Raw genomic sequence first — 27,884 nt, 5'->3', positions numbered from 1 at the left:
GGCAACTGTGGGGCGGAACATATCTGGCTGATATGCAGGGAATTTCAAATCCTTAATGACCAACAGGGGTCTGACTTTGAAGTGACCAAGGATACAGAAAACACAGAGTGGCAAATACATCAGCTAACACTTGCTGATGCCATGGACCTGAACTCCATGAGCTGCAGGGAAAACTATGGATATTGGCCTGAGCTAATCAGAATGTCTCATTGTTCTGTGGACTACTTAGCATACCACTGACCATTCTCTCCTTGGATGACCTTGAAATCCTGAAATTCCTGCCTTTTTTTTTTCTTTTTTTCCGGAGCTGGGGACCGAACCCAGGACCTTGTGCTTGCTAGGCAAGCGCTCTACCGAGCTAAATCCCCAACCCTGCCTTCTTTTTCTAAGCACCGTGTTTTCTGGCCTGTGTAACCATGCCTGTCTTAGGCTGTTTCAACTTCACTTGATGGTTTATTGGAATGATGGGGCAGTGAGATAAACAGCTGCACTCAACTATATTGCAAAACCACTTTTCTCTGTGAGCCTGGGTTTCACTATCTGTAGAATAAGAACAAAACTCTGCCCTAGTTTTTGATGAGTTATAACAGACTCAATGACAAAGTAAAACAACTTTGCTCATAGTTGGAAGACAGAGCTGCATTTGAAAGGGAGCTTTCTTCTGTTACTGGAGTTACAATCAGAGCCTGTGTCCTGGTTACCCTAACCAGGTTCAGCCACTCATCCAAAATAAGCTAATTAGAAAAATTGAATTATGTAGATCTGACTTGCCTACCTATAATGCAGCGATCTGAAGGGAAGGTGAGAAGATCTTTTCAATGTCCTAGGACAGCCTAGTTTATATATTGAGTTCCAGGCCAGCCAGAGATTCATGGTGTAATTTTATAAAATAATAATGAAAAAGAGAGATAAAAAGCAATGGAAAAAAGCAATTATTAATGAAAACTGAAAACGTACTAACATATTTATTTGGTATAATTAATTTACACCAGTGATGAAGACATAATGTAACTAATTCATCCTTGAGGTCCTAACAGGTCTACATAAAAGGCAAGAGATATGAACAATGAAATAATCTATCTAAGCCAGGAAACAAATTCTATCCTCTACATAAATCCCTCCCCTATTCTCAGCTCCTTTCTTTCCAGAAAGGTATTCAGATGAGGTTTATTCAGCAGAGAAATTTTCTTTTCTTTTTTTCATAGAAATTTTCCTATGCAGGAATCATTCTTCTCCTAGAATGAGATTGCAGGGGCAATTTGAATTTTTATACAGTCCACTATTTCACTTGATGTTGTCCTTCGGGAGAGATATAAATGTCTCTGAGAATATTAGTATTCCTACCAGGCAGGCAGGCTACAGGGATGACACAGGGAGGGTGAGAAGATTTAAGGTCCAATTGGAGACCACAGCAGGGGCCTGAAGGGTGCTGTCACTGACAGGTACATGCAATTGCCCAGAAATGTAAAGAGTGGAAGACCTGGAAGGGGTTGACTCACCACAGATGAGTGGATACAGAGAATACTGCAGGAGCCAGCTTGTGCTTAGCTGCACCCTCAAGTATTGCTCTCTGGCCTTTTAATTCTCTTCCATTTATATCCAAATCTCCCTCTCCCTAATAGTTTATTCACACTCAGCAGCTCTTTCAAATGCCCAATTTCCCCCATGAACAATCCTTCATGTCACCTAGAGTCCCCACTACTCAGGGCTTCTGACTGAGTGTTTTGAAGGCATCAGGGAAGCAGAATATGACCAAGAGATTAGTTATGTGTTCTTTTATATATTCAGAGACTACTTTGACCTGCACTGAGTTTAACACATTGAATACATTTGTAAGATTTCTCTCCAGTATGAATTATTTCATGCCTTTGAAGTCGACCATGAGAGGCAAAGGATTTACCACATCTTTATACTGATAAGGTTTCTTTGCAGTATCTATTATTTTATGTACTTGACAATAACCATGATGTGCAAATGCTTTATCACAGCGGTTACATTCATAGGGCTTCTCTCCAGTATGTGGGTTTTTTTTAAATGGGTTTTGAGATTACATGCTTTTGAGAAGGATTATTATTGATTACATTCACAGAGTTTCTCTCAAGTATGTGATCTTTATGGATTTTGAGACTGTGGTTGTGAATAGGATTTACCACATTGATTACACTCAGGTTTTCTCTCTAGTTGTGTTCTTTTATGACTTTGAAGATCACTATGACCTGCACATTGGTTACATTCACAGAGTTTTTCTCCAGTATGTATGAGTTCTTTTATGTTTTTGGAGATGACTTTGTTTGTAATATGCTTTATCACACTGATTACACTTGTAGGGTTTCTCTCCAGTATGAAGTCTTATATGTATTCGAAGACTACTTTGACATGCAAAGGCTTTACCACATTGATTACATTCGAAGGGTTTCTCTCCTGTATGTGTTTTTTTATGCCTGTGAAGACTACTATAACATGCAAAGCCATTACCACATTGACTGCATTTGTAAGGCTTCTCTCCAGTATGAATTATTTCATGCCTTTGAAGTTGAACCTGAGATGCAAAAGATTTACCACACTGCTTACATTCATAAGGTTTCTCTCCAGTATGTGTTCTTTTGTGTATTTGAAGATTAATGTCTTGTGAATAGGCTTTATCACATTGATCACACTTGTAGGGTTTCTCTCCAGTATGTGCTCTTTTATGACTTTCAAGACTACTATAACGGGCAAAGACTTTATCACATTGTTTACATTCATAAGGTTTCTCTCCAGTATGTGTTCTTTTATGTATCTGAAGATGAATGTTTTGTGAATAGGCTTTATCACACTGATTACACTTGTAGGGTTTCTCTCCAGTATGTGTTCTTTTATGACGTTGGAGACTACTGTGACTTACAAAGACTTTATCACATTGATTACATTCAAATGGTTTCTCTTTAGTATGTGTTCTTTTATGTATTCGGAGATGACTGTCCAATAAATAGGCTTTATCACACTGATTACACTTGTAGGGCTTTTCTTCAGAAAGTGTTCTTTTATGTCTTCTGAGATTACTCTGATTTGACAAGGCTTCATCGCATTGGTTATGTTTGTAGAGCTTCTTGCTAGTATGTGTTCTTTCATGTATTTGAAAACTACTACGATGTGCCAAGGATTCACCATATTGAATACTTCCATAGGGTTTCTTTCCAGTATGAATTCTTTCATCCCTTTGAGGATAACTGTGACGTGCAAAGGTTTTTCCACACTTAGTATAGTCAAAGGGTTTCTCTATATCATGACTTCTTTTATGCCTGCAAAGAAAATTGGCATGTGTGAAAACTTTACCACACTGTTTGCACTGACCTATCTTTATATCTGTATTACTAATTTTACAATTTGGTCTAGTTAATAAGACAAATTGAATCTTAAGGTTTTGTCACTTTGTTTACACCATGGTTCCCCCTTCATTATGGGTTGTTTTGCATCTTTGAAGACACCTGTAATGGTAAGAGCGTTTATTACATGGCTCACATCTGTAGTGCCCTTTTTCAATGAGGCTTTTCACATATTTGAAGAAAACTGAGAGAGCTCAGAGCTTTAGCACTCTGTGTACATTTAAAATTGTTTCTCAGGGAGAAATACTCTAGATTAGCATACTGAATTTGCAACATTTACTGGGTCAAACAGAGAAGAATTTCCACATTCCTAGTACTCATAGAGATATTCTGCAGTGTGAGTTTGTGGATATATTCCCAATGAAGTTGGAATACCAACTAGTTATAAACTTGAATCACACTGAGAAAGTCTACTCAAATGGGGAATATCTTCTAAATTGTTCTGGGAGAGAGAGAGAGAGAGAGAGAGAGAGAGAGAGACAGACAGACAGACAGACAGACAGATTCATACTGACTTGCACATGAAAATTACCTTGCATGTCTTCTAGAACTTTGACAATGTTCTTCAATATTATGATCTTCCCAATTGTAGCCTAAAATATAGTACCAGAAAAGGTATGAATTGTTATTGGAAATTAGAGAAAATGTAACTTACTATCTTCAGTGAACCAGATTTATTCACCTCATTCTTCCTTGTTCTCACTTGAAATTATAGAAGAGTATCAGTAACAAAGAAACAGTTGTTTCCTTATTTGAAAAAGTGAAAGAAAATTCACTGTCTTACCTATAGCAGTGAGGTTGCTGTAGGTCTCCAGCATCACATCTTTGTAGAGATTCTTCTGTGAAGGATCCAGCAAAATCCATTCTTCTCGAGTGAAGCTCACATGCACATCATCATAGGTCAGTGCATCCTAAAACATCCCACACATGTGTACAAAAGAAACCATGATACAGACAACACTGTAAATGGATACTTCACTGACAATATATTCATATACCTCTGGTGCTTCCTCCACTTATTTCAGACCCAGAGGTGCTAATGTAATCACCAAGCTATCTTAGAATTAAACTGAATAATGAGGTTCAGCTCTGTCTCATTTCTTCATTCTTTGAATAGGATACACCCTTGCAAGAGAAATTCAAACACACACACACACACACACACACACACACACACACACACACACGTATATGAGGGAAGAGAGAGAGACAGAGACAGACAGACAAGCAAACAGTACTGAGCACTCATCAGAGAAATTGTATGAACAGTTACTAACAACAAAAATGATGGGCAAACTGGATGTACTGAATCATGCCTTCCTTTAATCTCAGCATTCCGGATGCAGAGCCAGGTGAATCGCATTAGTTGGATGCCAGCCTGGCTTATCTAGGACAGACAGAGGTACATATTAAGACCCTGTCTCCCTTGTAAAAAAAAATCAAACAAACAAGAAAGAGAAAAAGAAGTCAGAGGTTTTTACTGTATTCATCTTTCAGAATCCTGAAGTGTCCCAGTTGAAATTGTAACATTAATAAGATCTTACTAAAAGGAGATACATGTTTATACAGTTACAAATGGACAGATGACAATATTAGAAATGTAAATGTTGATTCTAAAAAAGCAACATAGGGAGGAGAGATGGCTTAGCAGTGAAGAGATTTTGCTAGTCTTGTAAGTAATTGGGTTCAATTGCCACTTACAAGGGGGCTCACAACTATACTCCAAGTTCAGGTATTCTGAGGCCATCTTCCAACTACCACAAGGACCAGGCACATGGGATACATGTTCATACATACAGGGAAAACATCCACATTCATTAAAAAAATTAAAATAGTTATGAAGAATATTATGAATCTGTAATCCAATGACTCAAAAAACTCGGCAGTAAAGCTCAGGCAGTATTAATGTCATGAATACATGGCATCCTGAGAAACAGAATATTCTCCCTGACAAATTTGAATATTTACAACGTGGTTAAAGATCAATACAATACGCCCGACATTCACCAAAACCTACATTCTAGACATATCAACAAATAATATATATATATAAAAAAAACAAACAGCTGGGCATGTTGACGCACATTTAATCACAGCACTATGGAGTCAACGTCAGGTGGACCTTTAAATTTGAGGCTTGCATGTTCTATATACCTACAGCCAGGGTTACAGAGTGAAACTTTGTTTTCAAAAGGTAAATAAAACAAAACTAAAAATATAAAAATGCCAGGCCCACAAAATAGCCTAGCATCGAATTGCTTCTACTGATTTAGGGATAGAGTCAGCATGAGAAGGAAGCTCACTGATCAGTTTCAACCATAACACACTAAACACAAAAAACAGGAAATGGGTTGAGTCTAGAGATATTCAAATCCCATTCCCAGTAAGGAATCTAGAAAGGCTCCTCTTACTAACACCTCTATAAGCTCCCCAAAAGAAACCCTAAAGGAGAGACAAGTGTTTAAAGGCATCATCCTATCTGGGAGCTTTTTAACTCAATCAACTACATCCTGACCCTGGTCACTACAGGCTAATGGTCACCCCAGGATAAGACTGCATTTACTCTAACTTCAATGATCTGCAAGAGCTGTAAGAGTCTGCAAGAGCTTGTACACTGTTCAAATGTTCCAAGTCTCTTCTGACACTCAAGACAATCTCTTGATTAGCACATCTTGTAAAGTTAGAAAGCAAGTTATATCTTTCTAATATACAATGGCACAGAATACCCCACCAATTCCAACAGAGAGAAATGTGTACATAGTGAGGGAAAGATTGGACAGAAGCAAGAAACCCAGCAGGGCAAACAACAAATCCTGTAGCTCTGCCTCAGACACATGGGGCCTCAGTTTCAAAACGCTTAGATGGCCCTATCCCTGCGACTTCTCATACATCTCTCAGTTTAGTTTCTTCCACTCTCTATACGCAGCTCCCCATGAGAGATGTCTCATAGCTTAGGTATCTCAACATCTTGTGGTCTCGAAATGCAACTCAGGCTTCATGCTCATAGGTTCATGCAATGCCCTCTCACAGTTTTCTCCCTCACTGGGGCTCTGACTCTGCCAAATATGAATGGCTGGAACAGTGCTGAACTGAAACCACAGGGGAAGAATCTGATCTTAAATTTTGCATCTTTCTTGTTTCCAGAACTTGGGTGCTCCTGCCAAGTTTGGATTTGGGATGGACCCTGCCATGCTTGGACCACAGGTGTAGCAGGTTTTGTATGAAGTCCCTTGCAGGGACTGGGGATCACTTTGCCTTCTCCCACTTCCATTAACTGAAGGCTTAGCAGGAGGGAGTGGCTCCCTTAAGGCATCTTCTTAGGCTTCCAATCCTGAGCAAGGGCTTTCTCTTTCATGGTGATAATCTTTGAAAATTCAGGGATCTGTTTCAGCTTTGGCTGCCATGTAAAACTACCCAGAGCTGTTTGTCTCTACAAAACACAGACTTTGTATTTATTTTGCCTCACTTGTTTCTTTCTTTATTTCATTGCAGTCTTGAATGTGTCTCTGGCAATATTCATCCAAGAGATTTCATATTCCATTTAAGATTCCAGCCCATTGATTTTTAACTCTGCCTGCTTTAATTTCTCTGATTATGGGCAGAATAACAAAGATGTTGGGTCAAAATACCACACAAATGATTTCTAGCTAAATTTTTCTTTCTTTCTTTCTTTCTTTCTTTCTTTCTTTCTTTCTTTAAAGATTTATTTATTTAATGTATATGAGCACACTGTTGCTGTCTCCAGGCACACCAGAAGAGGGCACCAGATCCCATTTCAGATGGTTGTGAACCACCATGTGGTTGCTGGGAATTGAACTCAGGACCTCTGGAAGAAGAGTCAGTGCTCTTAACCGCTGAACCATCTCTCCAGCCCCGCTAGCTAAATTTTTCATGGAGTCTATCTTTGACTGAAATCCTATGTCTTGAACTTCTGTCTGCATTACTGGCAATGCTCCAACTTTCCAGGTGCTACAAGAACAGCTGATTAGGCTCTGACTACAGCTTTCTATGCTGTTTGCAATCTCAGGTCCTGATATTTTCTACATTCCTCCAAAAGAGAACATTCAGAGGTTCTGTCCAGCAGCAAAATCATTTGTTGTGTACCTTCTTTTGTTGTCTTTTTGTTCTAGCTCGATACTCTGCTGCTGCTGTGATTGAATCCTCTCAGGAAAGGCATCTCAGGTAATGAACAGGTTCACTTGTTGGGTCCTGTCAGATCACAGTCCATCATTTTGGGAGCTTAGGATCAAAACTCAAGCTTCAATAATGAAGGCAAAAACCATGGACAAACACTGTGTCCTGCCTTGCCCCCTTGCTTGGTCCCTGTCTCACGCGCAGCCAGCTCTCTTACCCAGCCCAGGCCCACTTGCTTAGGGATCCTGCCACCCTCAGTGGAAGAGCCTTCTCACATCAATCATCACCCCACACAGTCTCTCACTGACACAGCAGCCAGCCATTTTGATGAGGGCCATGCCCCCAAGTGAGGCTCCCTCAGATGACTGTGGGCTCTAAAAAGCTAATTAGGACACAGAGACAATAATATGTGAGAAAGTTTTAAAACCCAAATTCAATGTGTTACCCATATCAATCACTTCAGTAGCAAAGCCCCAAACATTGGTGATTGCAAGAATTGGAAAGCACAGATTTGCCAAGAAATGAGGAGAGGCCTTCAGGATCAGGAAGAGGAAACTGAAACTGTTTCTCCACAGAAAGCCCCCAAACTATCAAAAACCCAAGATATTCAGAACATGTATAGTAAATGTTCAGAAGGCAAAAGCATGGGGAAGGTCTATCATTTACTAGAGAAACAATAATATAATTAGATTATAGTGAATAAAATCACAATATAGATGGCACCATTAATAAGAGGAGAAAGACAGGCCTATAAGGCTTTTAAACAACTATAAAATTATAATTTAAAAAAATAAAAGAAACTACAGGTCAACACTGATGCCGTGTACCCTGTTTCTCATCTTTGCCAATAATTGGAAATGGATTGGAAGTGGCAAAAAGCCAGTCAACTGGACAAAGAGGCAACCTAAGGAAAGGGAATCTTTTTTAAAAATAAAATCCATATTGCATAGAGGCCTAACAGAGAAACTATACGAATGAATTCAAGGAACAAGGTTTTCCAAAACAAAAAATCCAATTTAAAAATGGGGTATAGGGGTTGGGGATTTAGCTCAATGGTAGAGCGCTTGCCTAGCAAGCGCAAGGTCCTGGGTTCAGTCCCCAGCTCCGAAAAAAAGAAAAAAAAAAGGGGGTATAGATCTAAATGTAGAATTCTGAACAGAGGAATCTCAAATGTCTGAGGAAGACTTAAAGAAATCTTCACCATATTAGCCATCAGGTGAATGTAAATCAAAACACATGTCAGAAGGCTAAGATCAATAATACAAGTGACAGCTCATCCTGGTAAGGATATGGGGAAGGGGAACTATCCTCTACTGCTTGTGGTAGTGCAAATTAATACAGCTACTACAGAAATCAGTATTCCCTCAGAATTATGGTTCCTCAGTAAACTGAGAATCCATTTACCTCGAGACCGAGCTATACCACTCTTGGGCATCTATCCAAAAGGTGCTCCATCTTACCACAAGGACATTTGCTCAACTATGTTCATTCATAGTATATTTATTCATAGCTTCCAGAAACTGGAAACAACCCAGATGTCCCTCAACCATAGAATGGATTAAAAAAATGGTGGCATATTTGTGCAAAAGCAGTTTTTTTAATGACATCATGAATGTACAGGCAAGTGAATACAACTAGAAAAAAAAATCACCCTAAGTGACACAACCCAGACCCAGAATGACAGATATGGTATGCGTTCACTTATAAGTGGATATTATCTATTAGGTAAGTCTAATCAAGCTACACTCACAAACCTAGAGAGGTTAGGTAAAGAGGAGGGCTATGGGGTGGGGAAGCATGATCTCTCTCTAAAGGGGAAATAGAATAGTTTCTGTGAGTAGCCTGGGGTTTGATGGGAACAGGAGTGGGAGGGATCAGGTGGGGGTAGGGGGTGGATGAAGGGAGAGAGCACACTACAGAGAGAAAGAGCTGGAATTAGGGGTTATTAAGGAGTATAGAAACCCAGTGTAATGACAACTTCCTGGAATCCATGAGGGTGACCCTAACCAGGACTCATAATGGAGGATACAGAGGCTGAACTGACCATCCTTTGACACCAGGCAGGGCTTCAATGTTCAGAATGGGTGACATTCAGTTGAGCTGTTGGCCAAGGTGGTCCCTTGAAGATCCCTAAACAACCCATGATGATGCTAGGACAAAACTTGGCTCTTTGAAAACTGACAGCAGGGCCCCATCGCTGAGGACAAATTCTACACAGCCCCACTGAATGTGAGGTCAAGCTTCACCCTACGTTCTAGTCTCTTGGAGGAGAGAAGGTACTCGACAGAGAAGGCTACAGAAAGAGAAACCTGGACACCAACCCAGCTACGAAAACCCTCTACCGAAAATTGGTTCTTCATGCAAGATGTGCTGGGGCATGAAGGGACAAACTTGTTTGAGTGGCCAACCCACGTTTGGTTTAACTTGAGGCCCAGACATGAAGAGGACACATGAGTAACATTGTCTGGATTTCCAGGAACCTTACAGAGACTTAAATGGCAAGCATGGGGCCAGCATGGGTCTGTGCCATGTGCCAGGTCCTCTGCTGATGCTATGGCTGTCAGCTTGGTGTTTTTGTGGTCTCCTAACAGTGGGAACATCTCTGACTCTTTTGCTTGATCCTGAGACTCTTTTTCTCTTATTGGTTTGCTTTGTCCAGTCTCAATATGAAGGCTTTCACCTTGTCTTTTTCTATCTTGTTTTGTCCTGTTTGGCTGTCCTCTCTTGGAGGTCTGCTGCTCTCTGAAGAGGAAATGGGGATGTGGGGTGGATCTAGCGGAGAGGAGGATAGGAGAGGTGGGAGGTAGCTGGGAGGATTGGAGGGAGGGGAAACAGTGGTCAGGATATACTGTATGAGAGAAGAATCTGTCTTCAATTAAAACATCAATTCAATATTGCTTAAAAGAAAATGCAAAGAAGGGAAGCAATAATGAACAAAGAAAAGTGAAATGGTGAAGACAGGAGAGACAGCATGAATCTGACAGACACAGTTCTCCCGCTGTCTGTGTGGAGGGTGACCATCACACAGGAGTGTAAAAGTATCTTTTATTTGCCTGATGTAACTGTAATCTCAGAGGCTTACTTTTCATCTGCTAACCTAGGCCTAGTCCTGGAAGCTTCTAGGCTCTGTGCAATCTTATCTAGGTCTAGAATGTTTTCAGCCTCTGAGACTCCTAAATAAACTCACCCTTTCTTTTTCTTTCTGAACTATGGATGGCTGGTGCACTCATCTGTTCTGGCTCTAAACTCTCCACAGTAAATGATTCAACATGGCTTCTTCCATTTCCGAATGAACTGCTCTGCTTATCTTCAAACTAATTGTAGCAATCTGTTCTAAACCTCTGGCTCCTCATTCTCTGGCTCGTTCTATCTTCACCCGTGTTTAGCTTGTTCTCTCTTCAACTGGTCTCTGTAAACTCTGGGTAAAACGGTCTCCTCTGCTCACCCGCTGTGCTGCTCCTCTATGCTGCCCCTCTTTCCTGTCTCTTCTCTTGATGGTGGTGCATAGCATATTCTCTCTCCTCTTTCTCTGATTCATCACTTTATCTGCCACTCAATTAGACATCACTTTCAAGCAAGCGTATTTCCATCTAAAACTAAATTTCCTTCATTGTTTGGGTTTAAAAGTGTGTACTGAGGGCCAGTGTGTATTCCAGACACAGGGATTAAAGGCGTGTGCTATGGACTCAGCCATATCACAACTAGAAAACAGGTTATTTGTTTTCTTCAGGAAATAACACAATCTTGGGGTTCACGATGTGATCAAATATCCTGCAACACAGGAGTTAATGAGGGGCTCATTCTTGGGCCCAGTCTAGGTCTGTGAAATCAGTTTTCCTCTCAGCAATGTGAAATACATAATATACAGGAAACAAAAGCAGGTCATTGACCTGTGTTAACTTTCATGAATTTGAAATGTGGAATTACAGAGCTTTCTGTTCATCTCATTCCAAAGCAATATTCTTGCCTCTTTTCAAGAAAAACTGTTTGAATAACTATTCAAATAACAGAAATTAATATGTTATACAGAATTGCTACATTAACTATATTAAAGATAAACAAACTGTTATATAAAAATGTTAGAACACATTCTTCAAAATGAAAAAATTAAGGTGTTACTATCTAGGATAGGTTATTTAATGCAGAGAAAATAGAGATGATCACATACTTAAGACTACTCCTTTTTTGTTTTGTAATTTAGTCATTTGCTGTAAAGTAAATTACTGTCAAAACTGTAATCTACTGTCATTTTTTAAATTCAAACAAAATACCCAGTCTGTTTCTTAACCTCATTTTTACTTTTTCATGCAGCAGGATACATTGGCAGAGAGCTTTCATGCCATCCAATAAAGCCACTTTCTACATTTTCACAGTCTATACTATAATAGCACAATAGCTTTTCATCTGTATAATTCTTGGTACAAAAAGCTTGCTACTTCACTTCTCTTCTCTACATACTACCTAAAAGAACAGGATAAAAACCCATTGAAGGTGAATGTTTCAGCTAGATTTTGTGCGTTTTGCCCTGCGTTACCCCCACCCCGCACCCAGGTTCTCAACAAATGAGCATTGAGGTGATTCTCACATGAAGGCCACCATGAACACAACTGCAATGAATGTGAGAATTCTGATGCTTCTCAATGCTAGTTTTAAGTGCAATTATACTGAGAAGATTGCTGGAATCCCTGGCAATTCTGTCATTTTTAGGTGAACTCTGATAATGGGATACTTGCTTCCAGGTATCATATATAAATGTATCAGAACACATACATTAAATATTTGCAATTTTACATCAACTATAACAACACAACATGCTTTTAACTATTTTAGTTGTTATCTGTGGAAAATCCCAACTTACTGCTGTCAGAATTTATTTTGCATGCCAATACACAATCCTTAACTGAGAAAACAAAGAGTGAAAATAAGACATGGTACAGAATTGAACAATGAATTTGGAAATTTTTTGAATTTATGCTGCAAATTGAACACATTTTATTTTCTCTCTTTTGTTTTCTCAATTAAGTCATACTTAGTGAGCTCTGTTATCCAATCCAAATGATGTACTCTGTGCCACTAGGGTCTACACTAAAGTCCTCCTTCTTAGGCTTTGACAATTACCTCCCATCAGGCTCAGTTTCTCCTTCCAGTCTGTCTCTCTTTCTCTCAACACGGCAGGTCTGCAGGTCTCCCAGGAGATCTGCAGCAATCCAGAGATACAGGAGGCAAGCTCCAGACAGAGACACCCAGGGCAGCCAATCTCAGTGATAACCAGATGGCAAGAGGCAAACACATCATAACCAACAGAAGCCAATATACTATGACTCACCAGAACACAGCTCTCCCACAACAGCAAGCCCTGGATACACCAACACACCTGAAAAGCATGAGGCTAACCTAAAATCCCATTTCATGAAGATAAAAGAGACCTTTAAGTAGGATATAAATAACTCACTTAAACAAATACAGGAAAACACAGTTAAACATGTAAAAGCCCTTTAGGAGGAAACAACAACAACAACCAAAATCCCTCAAAGGAATACAGGAAAACACAATCAAATAGGTAAAGGAATTGAACAAAGCAGACTATGACCTAAAAATGGAAATAGAAACAATAAAGAAATCACAAATAGAGAAAACACTAGAAATGGAAAACCTAGGAAAGAGGTCAGGAGCTACAGATGCAAACGTGGCCCAACAAAGAGTGAGAATTCAGACCAAATTCCCTTATGAACATTGATGCAAAAATACTCAATAAAATTATAGCAAACCAACTCCAATGACACATCAAAACCATCCTTCAGCACGATCAAGTAGGCTTCATCCTAGGGATGCAAGGTTGGTTCAATATACAAAAATTCATTATTGTAATCCACTATATAAACAAAGGAAAAAACCACAATTATCTCATTAGATATTGAAAAAGCACTTGACAAAACACAGCACCTCTTCATGTTAAAGTATTGGAGAGACCAGGAATTCAAGGCCCTTACCTAAACATAATAAAAGCAATATGCAGCAAATCATCAGCCAATATCAAATGGAGAGATACTTGAAACAATCCCACTAAAATCAAGGACAAGTCTACCCACTCTCTCCCTATCTATTCAATATAGCACTTGAAATTACAGCCAGAACAATAGGACAACAAAAGTACATCAAGGGAATACAAATAGGAAAGGAAGAATTCAAGGTACACTGTGGATATGACAGTATACATAAGTGGCCCCAAAATTCTACCAGAGAACTTCTACAGTTGATAAACAGCTTCAACAAAGTGGCAAGATATAAAATTCACTCAAACCAGTAGCTTTTCTCTACACAAAGGATAAATGGGCTGAGAAAGAAATTAAGGAAACAACACCCTTCACAATAGTCACAAATAATATAAAGTATCTTGGAGTAACTCTAACCAAGCAAGTGAAAGATCTGTATGACAAGAACTGCAAGTCTCTGATGATGGAAAGATTTCTCATGCTCATGGATCAGTAGAATTAACATAGTAAAATCAATCATTTCACCAAAAGCAATCTATAGATTCAATGCAATCCCCATCAAAATTCCAACTCAACTCTTCACAGAGATAGAAAGAGTAGTTCTCAACTTCATATGGAATAACAAAAAAATAAAGTGAAAACAATTCTCAACAATAAAAGAATTTCTGGGAAATCACCATCCCTGACCTCAAAGCATTAGTAATAAAAAAGTGATATAAAGCAATAGTTATAAAAACTGCAGAGACAGGCAGGTAGATCCATGGAATAGAATTGGAGACCCAGAAATAAGCCCATACACTTAGGGACACTTGATCTTTGACAAAGAAGCAAAAAACATACAATAGAGAAAAGAAAGCATCTTCAATAAATGGTGCTGGTCTAATTGGTAGAAAAATGAAAATAGATCCATATTTATTGCCTTGCACAAAGCTCAAGTCCAAGAGGATCAAGGACCTCCACATAAAACCAGATACACTGAATCAAAGAGAAGAGAAAGTGGGAAAGAGCCTTGAATTCATTGGCACAGGCGGAAATTTCCTAAACAGAATTCCAATGGCTTAGACTATAAGATCAACAATTGATAAATGGGATCTCATGAAACTGATAAGCTTCTGTAAGGCAAAGGACAGTCAATAGGACAAAATCTGGCAACCTACAGGATGGAAGAAATCGTCACTAACCCCACATCCAATAGAGAGCTAATACATGAAGAATTCAAGAAGCTAACCTCCACAAAACTAAATAGCCCAATTTAAAAATGGGGTACAGAGCTAAACAGAGAATTCACAACAGAGAAATCTTGAATGGCCAAGAAGCACTGAAAGAAATTATCAAAGTCCTTAGTCATCAGGGAAACGCAAATCAAAAGGACCCTGAGATTTTACCTGACACCAATTAGAATGGCTAAGAACAAAAACTCAGGTGGCAACACATGCTGGTGAGGATGTGGAGAAAGGGAAACATTTCTTCATTGTTGGTGGGATTGCTAACTGGTACAACCACTCTGGAAATCAGTCCGACAGTTACCCAGAAAATTGGAAATAGATCTACTTGAAGATTCAGCTATAATACTCTTGGGCATTGCTAAAATACCTAAGGTTTCTACTCCTGTTACAATGTCTTCTGCCGCCAAGCATGCACCTTTAGTCTCATGGGTTGTTCCCTATGATCGGCGAAGAAGAAGAGAAGACTAGGACCTGGTTTACTGATGGCTCTGCATGTTATGCAGGCACCACCCAGAAGTGCAGCATTACAACCCCTTTCCGGATGAACCCTGAAAGATCCAAGTGAAGGAAAATCTTCGTAGTATGATTGTTCACTGATTCATGGGCTGGCCATGGATGGTGAGGGGTTTGGAAAGATCACGATTGGAAAATTGATGAGAAAGACATCTAGGGAAGAAATATGTAGATTTATCTCTTCAAATGGGCAAAGAACATGAAGATATTTGTGTCTCAGCAGAGGAGAAGTTCAGTAATCAAGTGGATAAGATGACTTGTTCTGTGGACAGTCAGCCTCTTGCCCCAGCCATCCCTGTCATTGCTCAATGGGCACAGGAACAAAGTTGCCATGGTGGCCAAGATGGGTGTTATGCTTGGTTTCAACAACACAAACTTCCACTCACCAAGACTGACCTGGCTACAGCTACTGCTGAATGCCAGATCTGTCAACAGCAGAGGCCAACACTGAGTCCCAGATATGGCACCATTTCTCAAGGTGACCAGACAGTAACCTGGTGGCAGATTGACTACATTGGACCACTTCCTTCGTGGAAAGGACAATATTTTGTTCTTACTGGAGTAGATACTTATTCTAGTTATGGATTTGCCTTCCCTGCATGTAATGCTTCTGCCAAAACCACTATCCATGGACTTACAGAACGGCTTATCCATCATCATCATGGTATTCCACACAGTATTGCTTCTGACCAAGGAATTCATTTCACAGCCAGAGAAGTGTGACAGTGGGCCCACAATCATGGATCCACTGGTCTTACCATGTTCCCCATCATCCTTAAGCAGCTAGTCTGATAGAAAGATGGAATGACTTTTTGAAGACACAGTTACAGTGCCAACTAGGTGGCAGCAGCATGGAGGAGTGGGGCAGAGTTCTTCAGAGGCAGTATATGCTTTGAATCGGTGTCTGTTATATGGTAGTTTCTCCCATGGCCAGGATCCATGGATCCAGGAATCAAGGGGTGGAATAGGGACTAGTTTTACTCACTATCACTCTTAGTGACTCTTTAGGAAAATTTTTTCTTCCTTTCCCCACAACTCTAGGTTCTGCTGGCCTACAAGTTTTGGTTCCAGAGGGGCGAGTGCTTCTACCAGGAGCCACAACAAACATTCCATTGAACTGGAAGCTCAGACTTCCCCCTGGTCATTTTGGGCTTCTAATGCCTTTAAACTAGCAGGTTAAAAAGGGAATAACAGTGTTAGGAGGGGTGATCAATCCAGATTACTATAGGGAAATTGGACTGCCTCTCCACAATGGAGGTAAGAAGGATTCTGTCTGGCGTGCAGGAGATCCCTTAGGGCATCTCTTGGTTCTACAATGTCCTGTGATTAAAGTCAAATGGAAGCTACAACATCCAAGCAGGATAACAAAGGATGCAGACCCATCAGGAATGAAGGTATGGGTCACTCCTCTAGGAAAAGAGCCAAAACCTGCTGAGGTTCTTGTAGATGGTGGAGGAAATGCAGAATGGGTAGTAGAGGAAGTTAGTTATAAACACCATCTATGGCTACATAGCCAGTTGCAGAAACAAGGATTATAGAGTAATATGGATGCTTCTGTTTTATTTTGTTAAGAACATGTTTGTATAGCTATTTGTGCTTTCTTCCAATTTCTTTTTTTTTTCCAGAGCTGGGGACCGAACCCAGGGCCTTGCACTTCCTAGGCAAGCGCTCTACCACTGAGCTAAATCCCCAACCAATTTCTTTAACACCAATTGGTATTTAAGTTGAGATACTAAAAGAATGTTCCCAAGGGACATTGCCCCATTGTAAATTTACAAACGCATTTGCGATTGTACGAGGAATAGTTACATCATATTAGGTGTATTCATAACCTTGTTACTGTTTCGTGTGGACATGAGATATTTGTGTCAAGTTGACAAGGAGTGGATTGCAGTGGCTATTCCTGGTTGTCAACATGACTACATCTGGAATGAACTAAAATCCAGAATTGGAAGGCTCACCTGTGATCCAGATCTTGAGGCTGGGAGATACAAGTCTCTGACCTGGATCTTGGTATGGAGATCTTGAGGCATAGGGGCTATGAATCCCAGGAGACTAAGGCAAGAAAATCTCTGAGTTCAAGGTCATCTGGGACAAAGCAAGTCCCAGATCCAGGCATGGTGGTACACACATTTAATCTGGGCCACACCTTCTGCTAGAGAGCAACATAGGGACATTGGAAGAAGGAAGACTCTTCATCTGCTTGCTTTGTAGAACTGAGAAACTACTGGGTCCTTGGACTTCCATGCAAAGCTGATCATTGCTGGGGAATTGGACTACAGACTGTAGGTCATCATAAAAAATTCCCTTACTATATAGAGACCACCTATAAGTTCTGTGAATCTAGAGAACCTTGACTAATACAGGAGTATAGCCAAAAGATGTCCCACCATACCAGAGGGACACGTTCATAGCAGCCTTATTTGTTATAGCCAGAAGCTGGAAACAATCCAGATGTTCCACAATGGAAGAATGGATACAGAAAAATGCGGTACAGTCACACAATGGAATACTATTCAGCTATTAAAAATGAAGACATCACCCGAGAAACTTCTGTATCTGAGAAACTCCTTTTGTACCTGGAATTGTATTTCCCTGAATCATGCCATTTGTTGTCCTTGTGGGAGTGGAAAGGTCACCATATTTACCAACAGCACCACAGTTTGGTTCACTGTCCATCCAAGTCCAGTCAGATAGTTTACCCAACCTGCTCTTTCTGGTGGTTGTCACATTCACCATCAGAGGTGAATATGAAAGAACCTGCAAGGTCCCTCCCACTGGTGCTCCTCCTGATAGCTAGCATTCCCAGAGGACAGTAGCAGCTCCCCTACTGGAGGAGTAGAGATTAAATGACTCAGACAGCACTGGCCTTCCCAGTTCTGTCTTCCACCCCACCCTAGAGGCAGACAGAGCCATAGCCTGGTGAAATTTCATTTTAGTAGAATCTTTTACTCTTCCAGAGCACCTGTTCATCTTCCAAGGCACAGGGTGCTTGGTGTGCACATTCTATTACACACTCAATGTCCAGTGCAGCCATCCCTTTGCTTCTTAGCTGAAAAGTGTTGAAACCAAACTTCAAACTCAAATAGTAACAACAACTGAACCAAAAGGAATTTGGAATCAAGGAACAATAACTGGGAGGTGAATGAAAAAAGAAATAAAAAGGAAAGAACACAGCTGCCCCTAGGTACAGTGGAATTGAAAGTTTATTATAGATAAAAGGGAGAGCATAGTGAGGGGCAGGGACATCTGGGAGAGTCCACGGTGGACGTGACCCACAGCCATGTCAGGAGACGGTGGAAGGGATGGGGGAGCCAGGCTAAGAGGTCAGGAGGGTAAATGATAGATGAAAAAGACCAGGTAACCAAATTACTTAAGGAAGGGCCGCTGAGACAAGGGCAGCACAATCCCTAAACTAGAGGGCGGATATACCAGCCATACCTGTGACAGGTAGGGACTGAGGGATGCTTGGGAGAACCTGACAGCCAGGTCCACTCGGATTTGTTAAACATTCAGAGAAAAGAGAAGTTGAAATGATTTAATTATAATCTCAAAGTTTTTTTAAAAGTTGAACCAGGCTCTATGTTCCAATATTCTCCAGGGATTAGACATGTGTACTAGAGCACACCAAGTACACTCACACCTTTCCTCTCAGGCTGTGCACCTTCAGACAGGAAAAATAGCTTTCCTGTTAGGTACAGCCATGCCGGTTTGGTTGATCTTCTGCTGTGGTTGAACTAGTGTAACTACAAAAATATGGTTTCTGGAAATAAGTTCAGATCCTTATTTACATTCTTTATTGCCCTGCTCTGTGAACCCACAACAATGTCATTTTGGACATTTACTGACTATCTAAAATTGATTATCTGACTACCCACTACTAATGCCAACTACTTTCACAGCAGGAAAGCTCTCACCTTCCTTCCTTCCTGTCCCCTCCATGCTGTGAGTACAACAGCTTCAAAGGTGGACAATGAACTCAATTCTTATACAGGTTCCTCTTTATTTCTAATTCTCCTGTAACTGTCAGGGATGTAGGAGGACACTCATTCTCTGGTCTCTCTTCCTCCTCACTGACTGGTCAGGGCCAGCCCAGCAGGAGTTGCCAGACTGTCTTCTAAGAACTAGAGGCAGGATTAAGTGTTCTGAAAGGCTGAAGATGCAGCTGTTCTAGACATAGACATGCCTTCCCAGGGAGAAATCACTCCGTACCCAATTAAAAGACTCATGTGGCCGGTAATCTCAATTCTTACATAGGTCCCTCTTTATTTTTAATTCTCTTTTTATAAATCTCTTTCACAATAGCTTGCATCCAACTTTGGTTTGTAGTGACAATTTTGAGAATACTGGAATTTTGGTTTCTAAAGAAAAAACAAACAACCAGAAACATGATAGGAATGTGCTTTCATTATGATCCCAGATGTAGAGATGTGAAGTTACTTCTGATTCTTTCAGCCCCTGACTATGATTTGCCTCATGCTCTAGCAGAAGCATGATTTTGCCAGCTACATATTTCTGTGATGGTGTGACATCTGCAACCGGTAACATTTTGGAGCTTATGTAAATCCAAGTACCTCAAGAGGCAGGGTGGGCGGGTTGTTGGTCTTTTAGGGAGGTTGGTTGTGGTTTGTTAGTAGCTGTGGCCAAAGAGGAAACAAAAGGAAAGAAATCCAATTCAAGCATTTTTTTCTCCTCTACCCTTGTTTCTTTCCTATCTGGCATTAAGGGGTGAAGAGGGTGGGGAATAAAGAGAAACTACAGAGTAGCAAAAGTCAGCTACACTGGTTAATGCTAAAAGAGAAGCCAGCCTAGGACTGATTTTTGGATTCCTCATATACTGTACCCTTAAATCTCTTTTAGATTCAGGTTCCAGGTTATGTTTTGAACAATTTAAATATGGACCACAGACTGGAATTCTAGGCATTTAGACAGATGGGAGAATTATGCACCATAAATATTTCCAAAATTATTTCTTAAGTACATCAGTGCCTTAAAACAGCAGACCATCCTTCAGTGACTGGGCCCTAAGTGGAAGGTCTGAGATGGTAAAAACATAGGAAAAGGACAAGATGGAAAGTATAAACCTGGGTTGGGGAGGTCTTGCACAAACTATGCATTATACTAAGTAGTCTTCTTAAGAAGAATGCCATCTTGTACACCATTTACCTGGGGGGAATGGAAGGAAATGGGAGACATCTATGAAATCAGCAGAAAGATGAAGAAACTATGAAGTTAGCAGAAACATCATACAATGGGACACACTCAGGAGACGTCCAACCAAACAGTGCTGCACAAGGGGAAGTCAGTGTACCTCAAGAACATTCCTGACCAAGCCTTGGGACTGATAACCACAGCCCTGCCAGGTGGGAAGAGTTGTGTTCTCAGAATCGGATGCAACCCCTCCCTAAGACCCTGAGTTACTGAGGTAAAATAGATCTCCTTCTCTTAAAACCAGGAGTGTGCTTGGGAGAACTGGTCATGGTCTGGGGCCAGGGCCTTTGAGTCATCCTCAGTCCATGTGGACCTCAGGGAAAGAAAGCCTTGCTTGATCAGGCCAGCGCTCAACGAAACAGTGTTCTGCTTGGTTTGTTTTTATTTTCATTAACTTTCAAATAGTTGTCACACGGTATCATCCTGCCCATGTGGCAGAACTATGCTGTTCTCAAGAAGAAAACTGAACCTTTAGGGCACACCGGGCATTAATGTTACTGTGATCCTGTAAGGCCTCATCTAGCAGTTTGTTAGAGGCCTGCTCTCTGACATGGGGATGGGCCTGGTGGCTGGTTGTAAATCAGGGTTGTTTCCTTTGTTATGGCTTGGAACCATATTTCTAGACATCTTGGTGAACAAACGTGTATCCTAGCATTTTAATCTCTAACAGGCCTGGTTAGCACACTGCTTACCTGTGGGGTGTTTTACAAGCAGCCCTCCCTCAGGTAAACTCTACTTGGTGTGACTTGCTAAATCCTAACCATTAGTGAATTCTTTACATCATCACTTCTACTCTTTTGCACCACGGCTTACTGTTGGATTGCGACCCAACACATGGGATGCCTTTTACAATCTTCACAAAATTAATTCCAAATGGATTGTACACCTTAATGTAAATGCTAAGGACAGAACTTATAGAAACTAGGGATTCTCCGTGGTTGGCATCCCGCCAAGGATGCTTCTACACAAGCCACTGTTCCACACGGTCTGGACAGATGAAGCCCCCATAGTGCAGTTATTCAGAGGTTGCCAGCGAGTGGCTAGGACCGCAAAGGACCTCGTGGTTGGCCTCACGTGGCCTCCGGTTTCCTCCTATCACCACCCACCACTCCAGCTCCCGGTGCTCAGCCCCCTGCTCCTCCTGCTGTTGGCAGTGACCTGTACTCACCATTTCCCAAGTTCTAAGCTTCCCTGAGTGCGCCTCACTGCGTACAACAGCAGGGTACAGAGTAGCACGCAGGGCTCAAGCCTGCTCAGCTACTAAGCAAAACCTGCCTCGAGGCACCCGGAAGAACACGCCTCCTCTTCTGACTGGCAGGTCCTCCTGAAGGCTCTGATTGGTCAGTAAGTCTTGAGTGACGTGACCACCGCTCTTGGGGTTGAATGTTCTGAAGGTCACGCAGCGTGGTTCCAGGCCCACACTTTCAGTGCAGAGCCAGAAATTTTCCAGATCTTCAGTGATTTGTATTTCAGTTGCACTGGTGAGTGTCCTGCAACAGCCTACCCCGCTGACTTCCTGCCCCGCCCAGGGGAAGTCCCACCACTAGCTTCCGCTGCTCAGCCGCCTGCTCCTCCGCTTTTAGAAGCCGTGATCTGTACTCACTGGGTCCTGATATCAGAGATTGTCGGAGCTCTCTTTATAGCACTCAGTAGTCACGTCCCCTGGGATCAAGGTTGTTAGCTTGCATAGCCCCCTTACTCAACTTGCAGTGGAGTTATTAATCTGTCCCACAGCGGAAGGGTGCCCAGAGTCCTAACACTTAAAGAGAGATTTTAGGAAACAAGAGTTCTGTTTGTGGCTTCATGCTGGGTTCAGATAAACTGCAGCTACTTCTCACCAGGTAGGTATGAGACAAGCCTTGGAGAAAAGCAGGACTCAGTGACAAACACTGAGGAGCACTTTTCCAGCTGTCACATCTTCCTCCGTGGGAAAGTAAAAAACATAAAAACCCTCACAACCGTATTAGTGAAGCTTCTCTAGATGAACAGAACTGATAGAATGAGTCTGTGTGAAGAAAATGGGTTTACTAGAATGGCTCACAGACTGTGATCTAACTGGTCTAACAATGGCTGTCCACCAATGGCAAGTGGCAGAATCCTGCAGTAGCTCAGTATAAGTTGCTCTGTGTCTCAGTTGGTCTCAGTATCTATGACAATTCCAGAGATGTGGGCTCTAATGCCAGTAAAACAAGCAAACCTTGAACAAAAACAAAACACCCCCTCCCCCAACACCACTACTACAACTAAAAACTTGCCAGCCAGACGTAGGACAAGCAGACAGAGAGAAAAAGCTACCACTAAGTATCTTTTTTATACGTGGGTTGCCAATTAAAGGTGCTTTTCACCGCCTCAGAAAATCCAGGTTAAAGAAGGGATTTCTCACTTCAAAAGCGACAACTGAGAAAAATTCCCACACAGCGTCCAAATCCTTTCCGTTTTAGTTAGTTCCATATGTAGTCAGTTTGACTACCAAGAATAGCCATCACATCAGCCAAGACAGGAGAACTGAGAAAGATACCCTGCCCCTTCACTTCCAGTAGCAGGAAAGGAAAGCATGGGAATTGTTTCCAAAACAATGCCTTTCTTTAAAGTAGGAGTCACTGGGATTATGGAGAGAGTCTGGATACATTTGCACAGAGGTATTGCTGCTCCTACACATGCATGCTCAGTTAAATCCTCTCTTGAACGTTGTCACAATGTCAAAGCAGTGATATTTAAGGGTATTCTTAGTTCAAAGTCATATACATATGACTTAGCTGAAAATCCAGTAAATGCCACTGAAAAAGTAGACTGCTGGCTGTTATGATTGGTCTACGTATGATCTAACAGATGTGTCAATGCCACGATTCTCACATATACAGAGGACAGGGAACACAAATTCAGAAAGCTCACCTGTCTGAACAGATTTGCTGAGCTATTCTAACCTCACGGTGAGCAGGCTGGCTCAGAGGAAGGAACCAGAAAGCCTCCGTTTTAATTAGCTCTGTCCGTATTCTGTCTGTCTCAGGGCTGAGACATCACTATACAGAATTCTGGTTTTTAGGCTTTATTTTCATTATATACACACATGGGTGTTTGCCTGCATGTGTCTGTGGGCAGTACCAACAGAGGGAAGAAGGTGGGAGATGCCTAGGACTGGAGGCCCAGCAAATGCTTAACTACTACAGGGTTTCTGGGAATGGAAGCTTGATCTTCAATAACAACACCAAACTGATCTTAACCTCTGAGCTACTTTTTATTTAAAATTTATTTTTATACATTTTAATTAAAATATACTACATCACTTTCCCCTTTTCATCCTATGTCCTTCTTTCCCCAAATTCTTCTCACCCAATTTCTTGTCAAGTATGTGTGAATAAATATGTTCAAATACATGAATAAAACTGGCTGGGTCCGTTTCCGTTAGTAGCGTGCATGTGGTTTCAGGACTAACAATTTTGCATTGCATGGCCCAATAGGGAGCTCATCTTTGCCTGAGGCTAATTCTTCTACTTGCAGGAGTGATGTACAACACTTTGTTGCAAACACAAAGGTTCTTGTACCCAAAGATCATTAAGGAAATTAGGAATGTCAAACACACAGGGACCTCTTCTCAATAAAGTAAATCGCATTCTATCCAAAAGGCTGAGAATGGATTTTATTAATGACCTAGAGCTATCTGTGGAGGCAAATCGCTCCTACCTATTGCTAGAGAGGCAGACCTTACCCAAATTCCCAAGAATGATTATCTCAGACTCTTTATCTCCTGCACTGTTACCCATCCTTAGGGGAGATGTCACATGTACTTTATGACCAGCTGACCTCTATGCTATTGGTCAGAGATCACATTAAATTCTAAGTCTTTTAGCTATAGAACCCTCATGCTCTGTAAACATATATATATATATATAAATACAAATACCTAGTCAGTGGATGGAACAAAGTTCCAACAACTTGGTTTTTTTCTCCCATAGCTTATATATTCCAGAAAAACCTTTCAAGCAGTATAAGATTAAAAAGTGATTGCATTTTTCTTCTAGTAAATAACTATGAAAGAAGTGTGTTTCTCAATAGCTTTACAAGAAATAACATTATGTAGTACAGGTAAAGAAAATAAATTGGGGTTGGGGATTTAGCTCAGTGGTAGAGCGCTTGCCTAGCGAGCGCAAGGCCCTGGGTTCGGTCCCCAGCTCTGAAAAAAAGAAAAAAAAAAAAAAAAGAAAAGAAATTATTCCCAAGAACCCACGTACATTCATAACTAAGCAATTTGTTGTAGATTAACAAAGTATGAGCAAGCAGCTTAGTTTTCTCAGTTACCTTTACTGGCAGGCAGCAGTTTGTGCTTACAAAGAAAAGATTATTTTATTATTTAATCTTTAAAAGTAATATCATAAGAGACTTAAAGCAATCACAAATCTAAACTTTTATATAAAGGTCAGTAACATAAATTTTAAATCCTCAGAATGTATATCTACTCATCAGCAATTTTTATTAAATCATATCAGGAAGCTGACAGCAAAAATGGGTGTTAGAAATCAACCATCATTAGTTCAGCCTTAGTGAGTCAGGTCGGCCAGTGCTACCATTGTTCCTGTCCCCTAACTTTAAAAAAGTCCTTGGCTTAACTGTCTAGAGTATGCCCTTCTGAACTTCAAATTGTTCCTTAAGATTTTTTTTTATTTATTTATTTATTTATTTATTTATTTATTTATTTATTTTAGATATTTATTTATGTTTCAAATGTTATTCCCTTTCCTGGTTTCCTGTCCATAAGCCCCCTATCACCTCCCCGTCCCCTTCTTCTATAAGGGTGTTCCCCTCTCCACCCACCCCCTTACCTCCCCCCCCTGACATTCCCTTACACTGGGGATCCAACCTTGGCAGGACCAAGGGCTTTTCCTTTCATTGGTGCCTAACAAGGCCATCCTCTGCTACACATGCAGTTGGTGCCCTGGGTCAGTCTATGTATAATCTTTGGGTAGTGGTTTAGTCCCTGGGAGTTCTGGTTGGTTGGCATTGCTGTTCTTATAGGGTTGCAAGCCACCTTCAGCTCTTTCGATCCTTCCTCTAATTCCTCCAATGGGGGTCCCATTCTCAGTTCAGTGATTTGCTGCTAGCATTTGGCTCTGTATTTGACATGCTCTGGCTGTGTCTCTCAGGAGAAATCTATACCCGGTTCCTGTCAGCATGCACTTCTTAGCTTCATCAATCTTATCTAGTTTTGGTGACTGTATATGGATGGGCCACCTGTGGGGCAGGCTCTGAATGGCCCTTCCTTCAGTCTCTGCTCCAAACTTTGCCTCCATATTCCCACCTATGAATATTTTTGTTCCCCCTTTTAAGGAGTGAAGCATCCGCACTTGCATCCACACTTTGGTCGTCCTTCTTCTTGAGCTTCATGTGGTCTGTGGATTATATCTTGGGTAATTCAAGCTTTTGGACTAATATCCACTTATCAGTGAGTGCTTACCACATGTGTTTTTCTGTGATTGGGTTACCTCACTCAGAATGATATTTTCTAGTTCAATCTATTTGCCTATGAATTTCATGAAGCCATTGTTTTTGATAGCTGAATAGTACTCCACTATACAGATGTACCACATTTTCTGTATCCATTCCTCTCTTGCAGGGCATCTGGGTTCTTTCCAGCTTCTGACTATTATAAATAAGGCTGCTATGAACATGGTGGAGCATGTGTCCTTATTATATGTTAGACCATCTTTTGGGTATATGCCCGAGAGGGGTACAGCTGGGTCCTCAGGTAGCGCAATGTCCAATTTTCTGAGGAACCTCCATACTGATTTCCAGAGTAGTTGTACCAGTCTGCAATCCCACCAGCAGTGGAGGAGTGTTCCTCTTTCTCCACATCCTCGCCAGCATCTGTTGTCACCTGAGTTTTTGACCTTAGCCTGACTGGTGTGAGGTGGAATTTCAGGGTGGTTTTGATTTGCATTTTCCTGATGACTAAGGATGTTGAAGATTTCTTTAGTTACTTCTCAGCCATTCGATATTCCTCAGCTGAGAATTCTTTAACTCTAAAAAATAGGGTATTTGGCTTTTTCAATCTAACTTCTTGAGTTCTTTGTATATTTTGGACAATAGCCCTCTATCAGACGTAGGATTGGTAAAGATCTTTTCCCAATCTGTTGGTTGCCATTTTCTCCTAATGACAGTGTCCTTTGTCTTACAGAAGCTTTGCAGTTTTATGAGGTCCCATTTGTTAATTCTTGATCTTAGAGCATAAGCCATTGGTGTTTTGTTCAGGAAATTTTCCCTTGTGCCCATGTGTTCAAGACTCTTCCCCACTTTTTCTATTAGTTTGAGTGTATCTGGTTTGAAGTGGAGGTCCTTGATCCATTTGGACTTAAGCTTTGTACAGGGCGATAAGAATGGATTGATTTGCATTCTTCTACATGCTCACCTCCAGTTGATCCAGCACCATTTGTTGAAAATGCTGTCTTTTTTCCCACTGGATGGCTTTAGCTCCTTTGTCAAAGATCAAGTGACCATAGGCGTGTGGGTTCATTTCTGGGTCTTCAATTCTATTCCACTGATCTGTCTTTGTACCAATACCATACAGTTTTTATTACTATTGCTCTGTTAATACTGCTTGAGGTCAGGGATGGTGATTCCCCAAGTTCTTTTATTGTTGAGTATAGTTTTTGCAATCCTGGGTTTTTTTTTATTCCAGATGAATTTGCAAATTGCTCTATCTCTGTGAAGAATTGAGTTGGGATTTTGATGGGGATTGCATTGAATCTGTAAATTGCTTTTGGCAAAATGGCTGTTTTTACTATAGTAATCCTGCCAATCCATGAGCATGGGAGGTCTTTCCGTCTTCTGAGATCTTCAATTTCTTTCTTCGGAAACTTGACGTTCTTGTCATACAGATCTTTCACTTGTTTAAAGTCACACCGAATTATTTGAGACTATTGTGAAGGGTGTCATTTCCCTAATTTCTGTCTCAGCCTGTTTATTCTTTGAGGAAGCCTACTGATTTCAGTTAATTTTATACCCAGCCATTTTGCTGAAGTTGTTTATCAGGCTTCCTAGTTCTCTGGTGGAACTTTTGGGGTCACTTAAGTATACTATCATATCATCTGCAAATAGTGATATTTTGACTTCTTTCTTTCCAATTTGTATCCCTTTAACTTCCTTTCATTGTCTGATTGCACTGGCTAGGACTTCGAGAACTATATTGAATAAGTAGGGAGAGTGGGCAGCCTTGTCTAGTCCCTGATTTTAGTGGGATTTTTTTATTTTTATACTCCAGATTTTATTCCCTTCCTGGTCCACCCCATCTGTTCTATATCCCATACCTCCTCCCTGTTCCCCCAACCCCAGTCTCCACAGAGATGTCCCCACCACACCCATCCCACCAGATCTCTAAACTTCCTAGGGCCTCCAGTCTCTTGAGGGTTAGGTGCATCTTCTCTGACTAACTCGGACCTGGGAGTCCTCTG

General features: G+C 41.0%; 1 protein-coding gene across 2 annotated transcripts; it reads right to left on the bottom strand.

The window, feature by feature from the left end:
• Window positions 1–937: 937 nt before the first annotated feature.
• Window positions 938–21,720, bottom strand: Zfp950l6 (zinc finger protein 950 like 6). Of its 2 annotated transcripts, XM_087575090.1 has the most exons (5): window positions 21,611–21,720; window positions 7,470–7,574; window positions 4,150–4,276; window positions 3,898–3,958; window positions 938–3,281 (listed from the first exon to the last, which is right to left on the bottom strand). In XM_087575090.1, the coding sequence occupies exons 3-5, from the start codon at window positions 4,181–4,183 to the stop codon at window positions 2,234–2,236; spliced, it is 1,143 nt and encodes a 380-aa protein (XP_087431216.1). In that variant the 5' UTR covers window positions 4,184–4,276; window positions 7,470–7,574; window positions 21,611–21,720; the 3' UTR covers window positions 938–2,233. The 2 variants fall into 2 exon arrangements, with proteins under 2 accessions (XP_087431216.1, XP_087431215.1); XM_087575089.1 differs by lacking the exon at window positions 7,470–7,574.
• Window positions 21,721–27,884: the final 6,164 nt, after the last annotated feature.

This window comes from Rattus norvegicus, chromosome 10 (assembly GCF_021556685.1).
Source record: "Rattus norvegicus strain SHRSP/BbbUtx chromosome 10, alternate assembly SHRSP_T2T, whole genome shotgun sequence".
Lineage (NCBI taxonomy): Eukaryota > Metazoa > Chordata > Mammalia > Rodentia > Muridae > Rattus > Rattus norvegicus.
The sequence above is the reverse complement of the archived record's forward strand: the minus strand, read 5'-3'. Positions and strand labels throughout refer to the sequence as shown.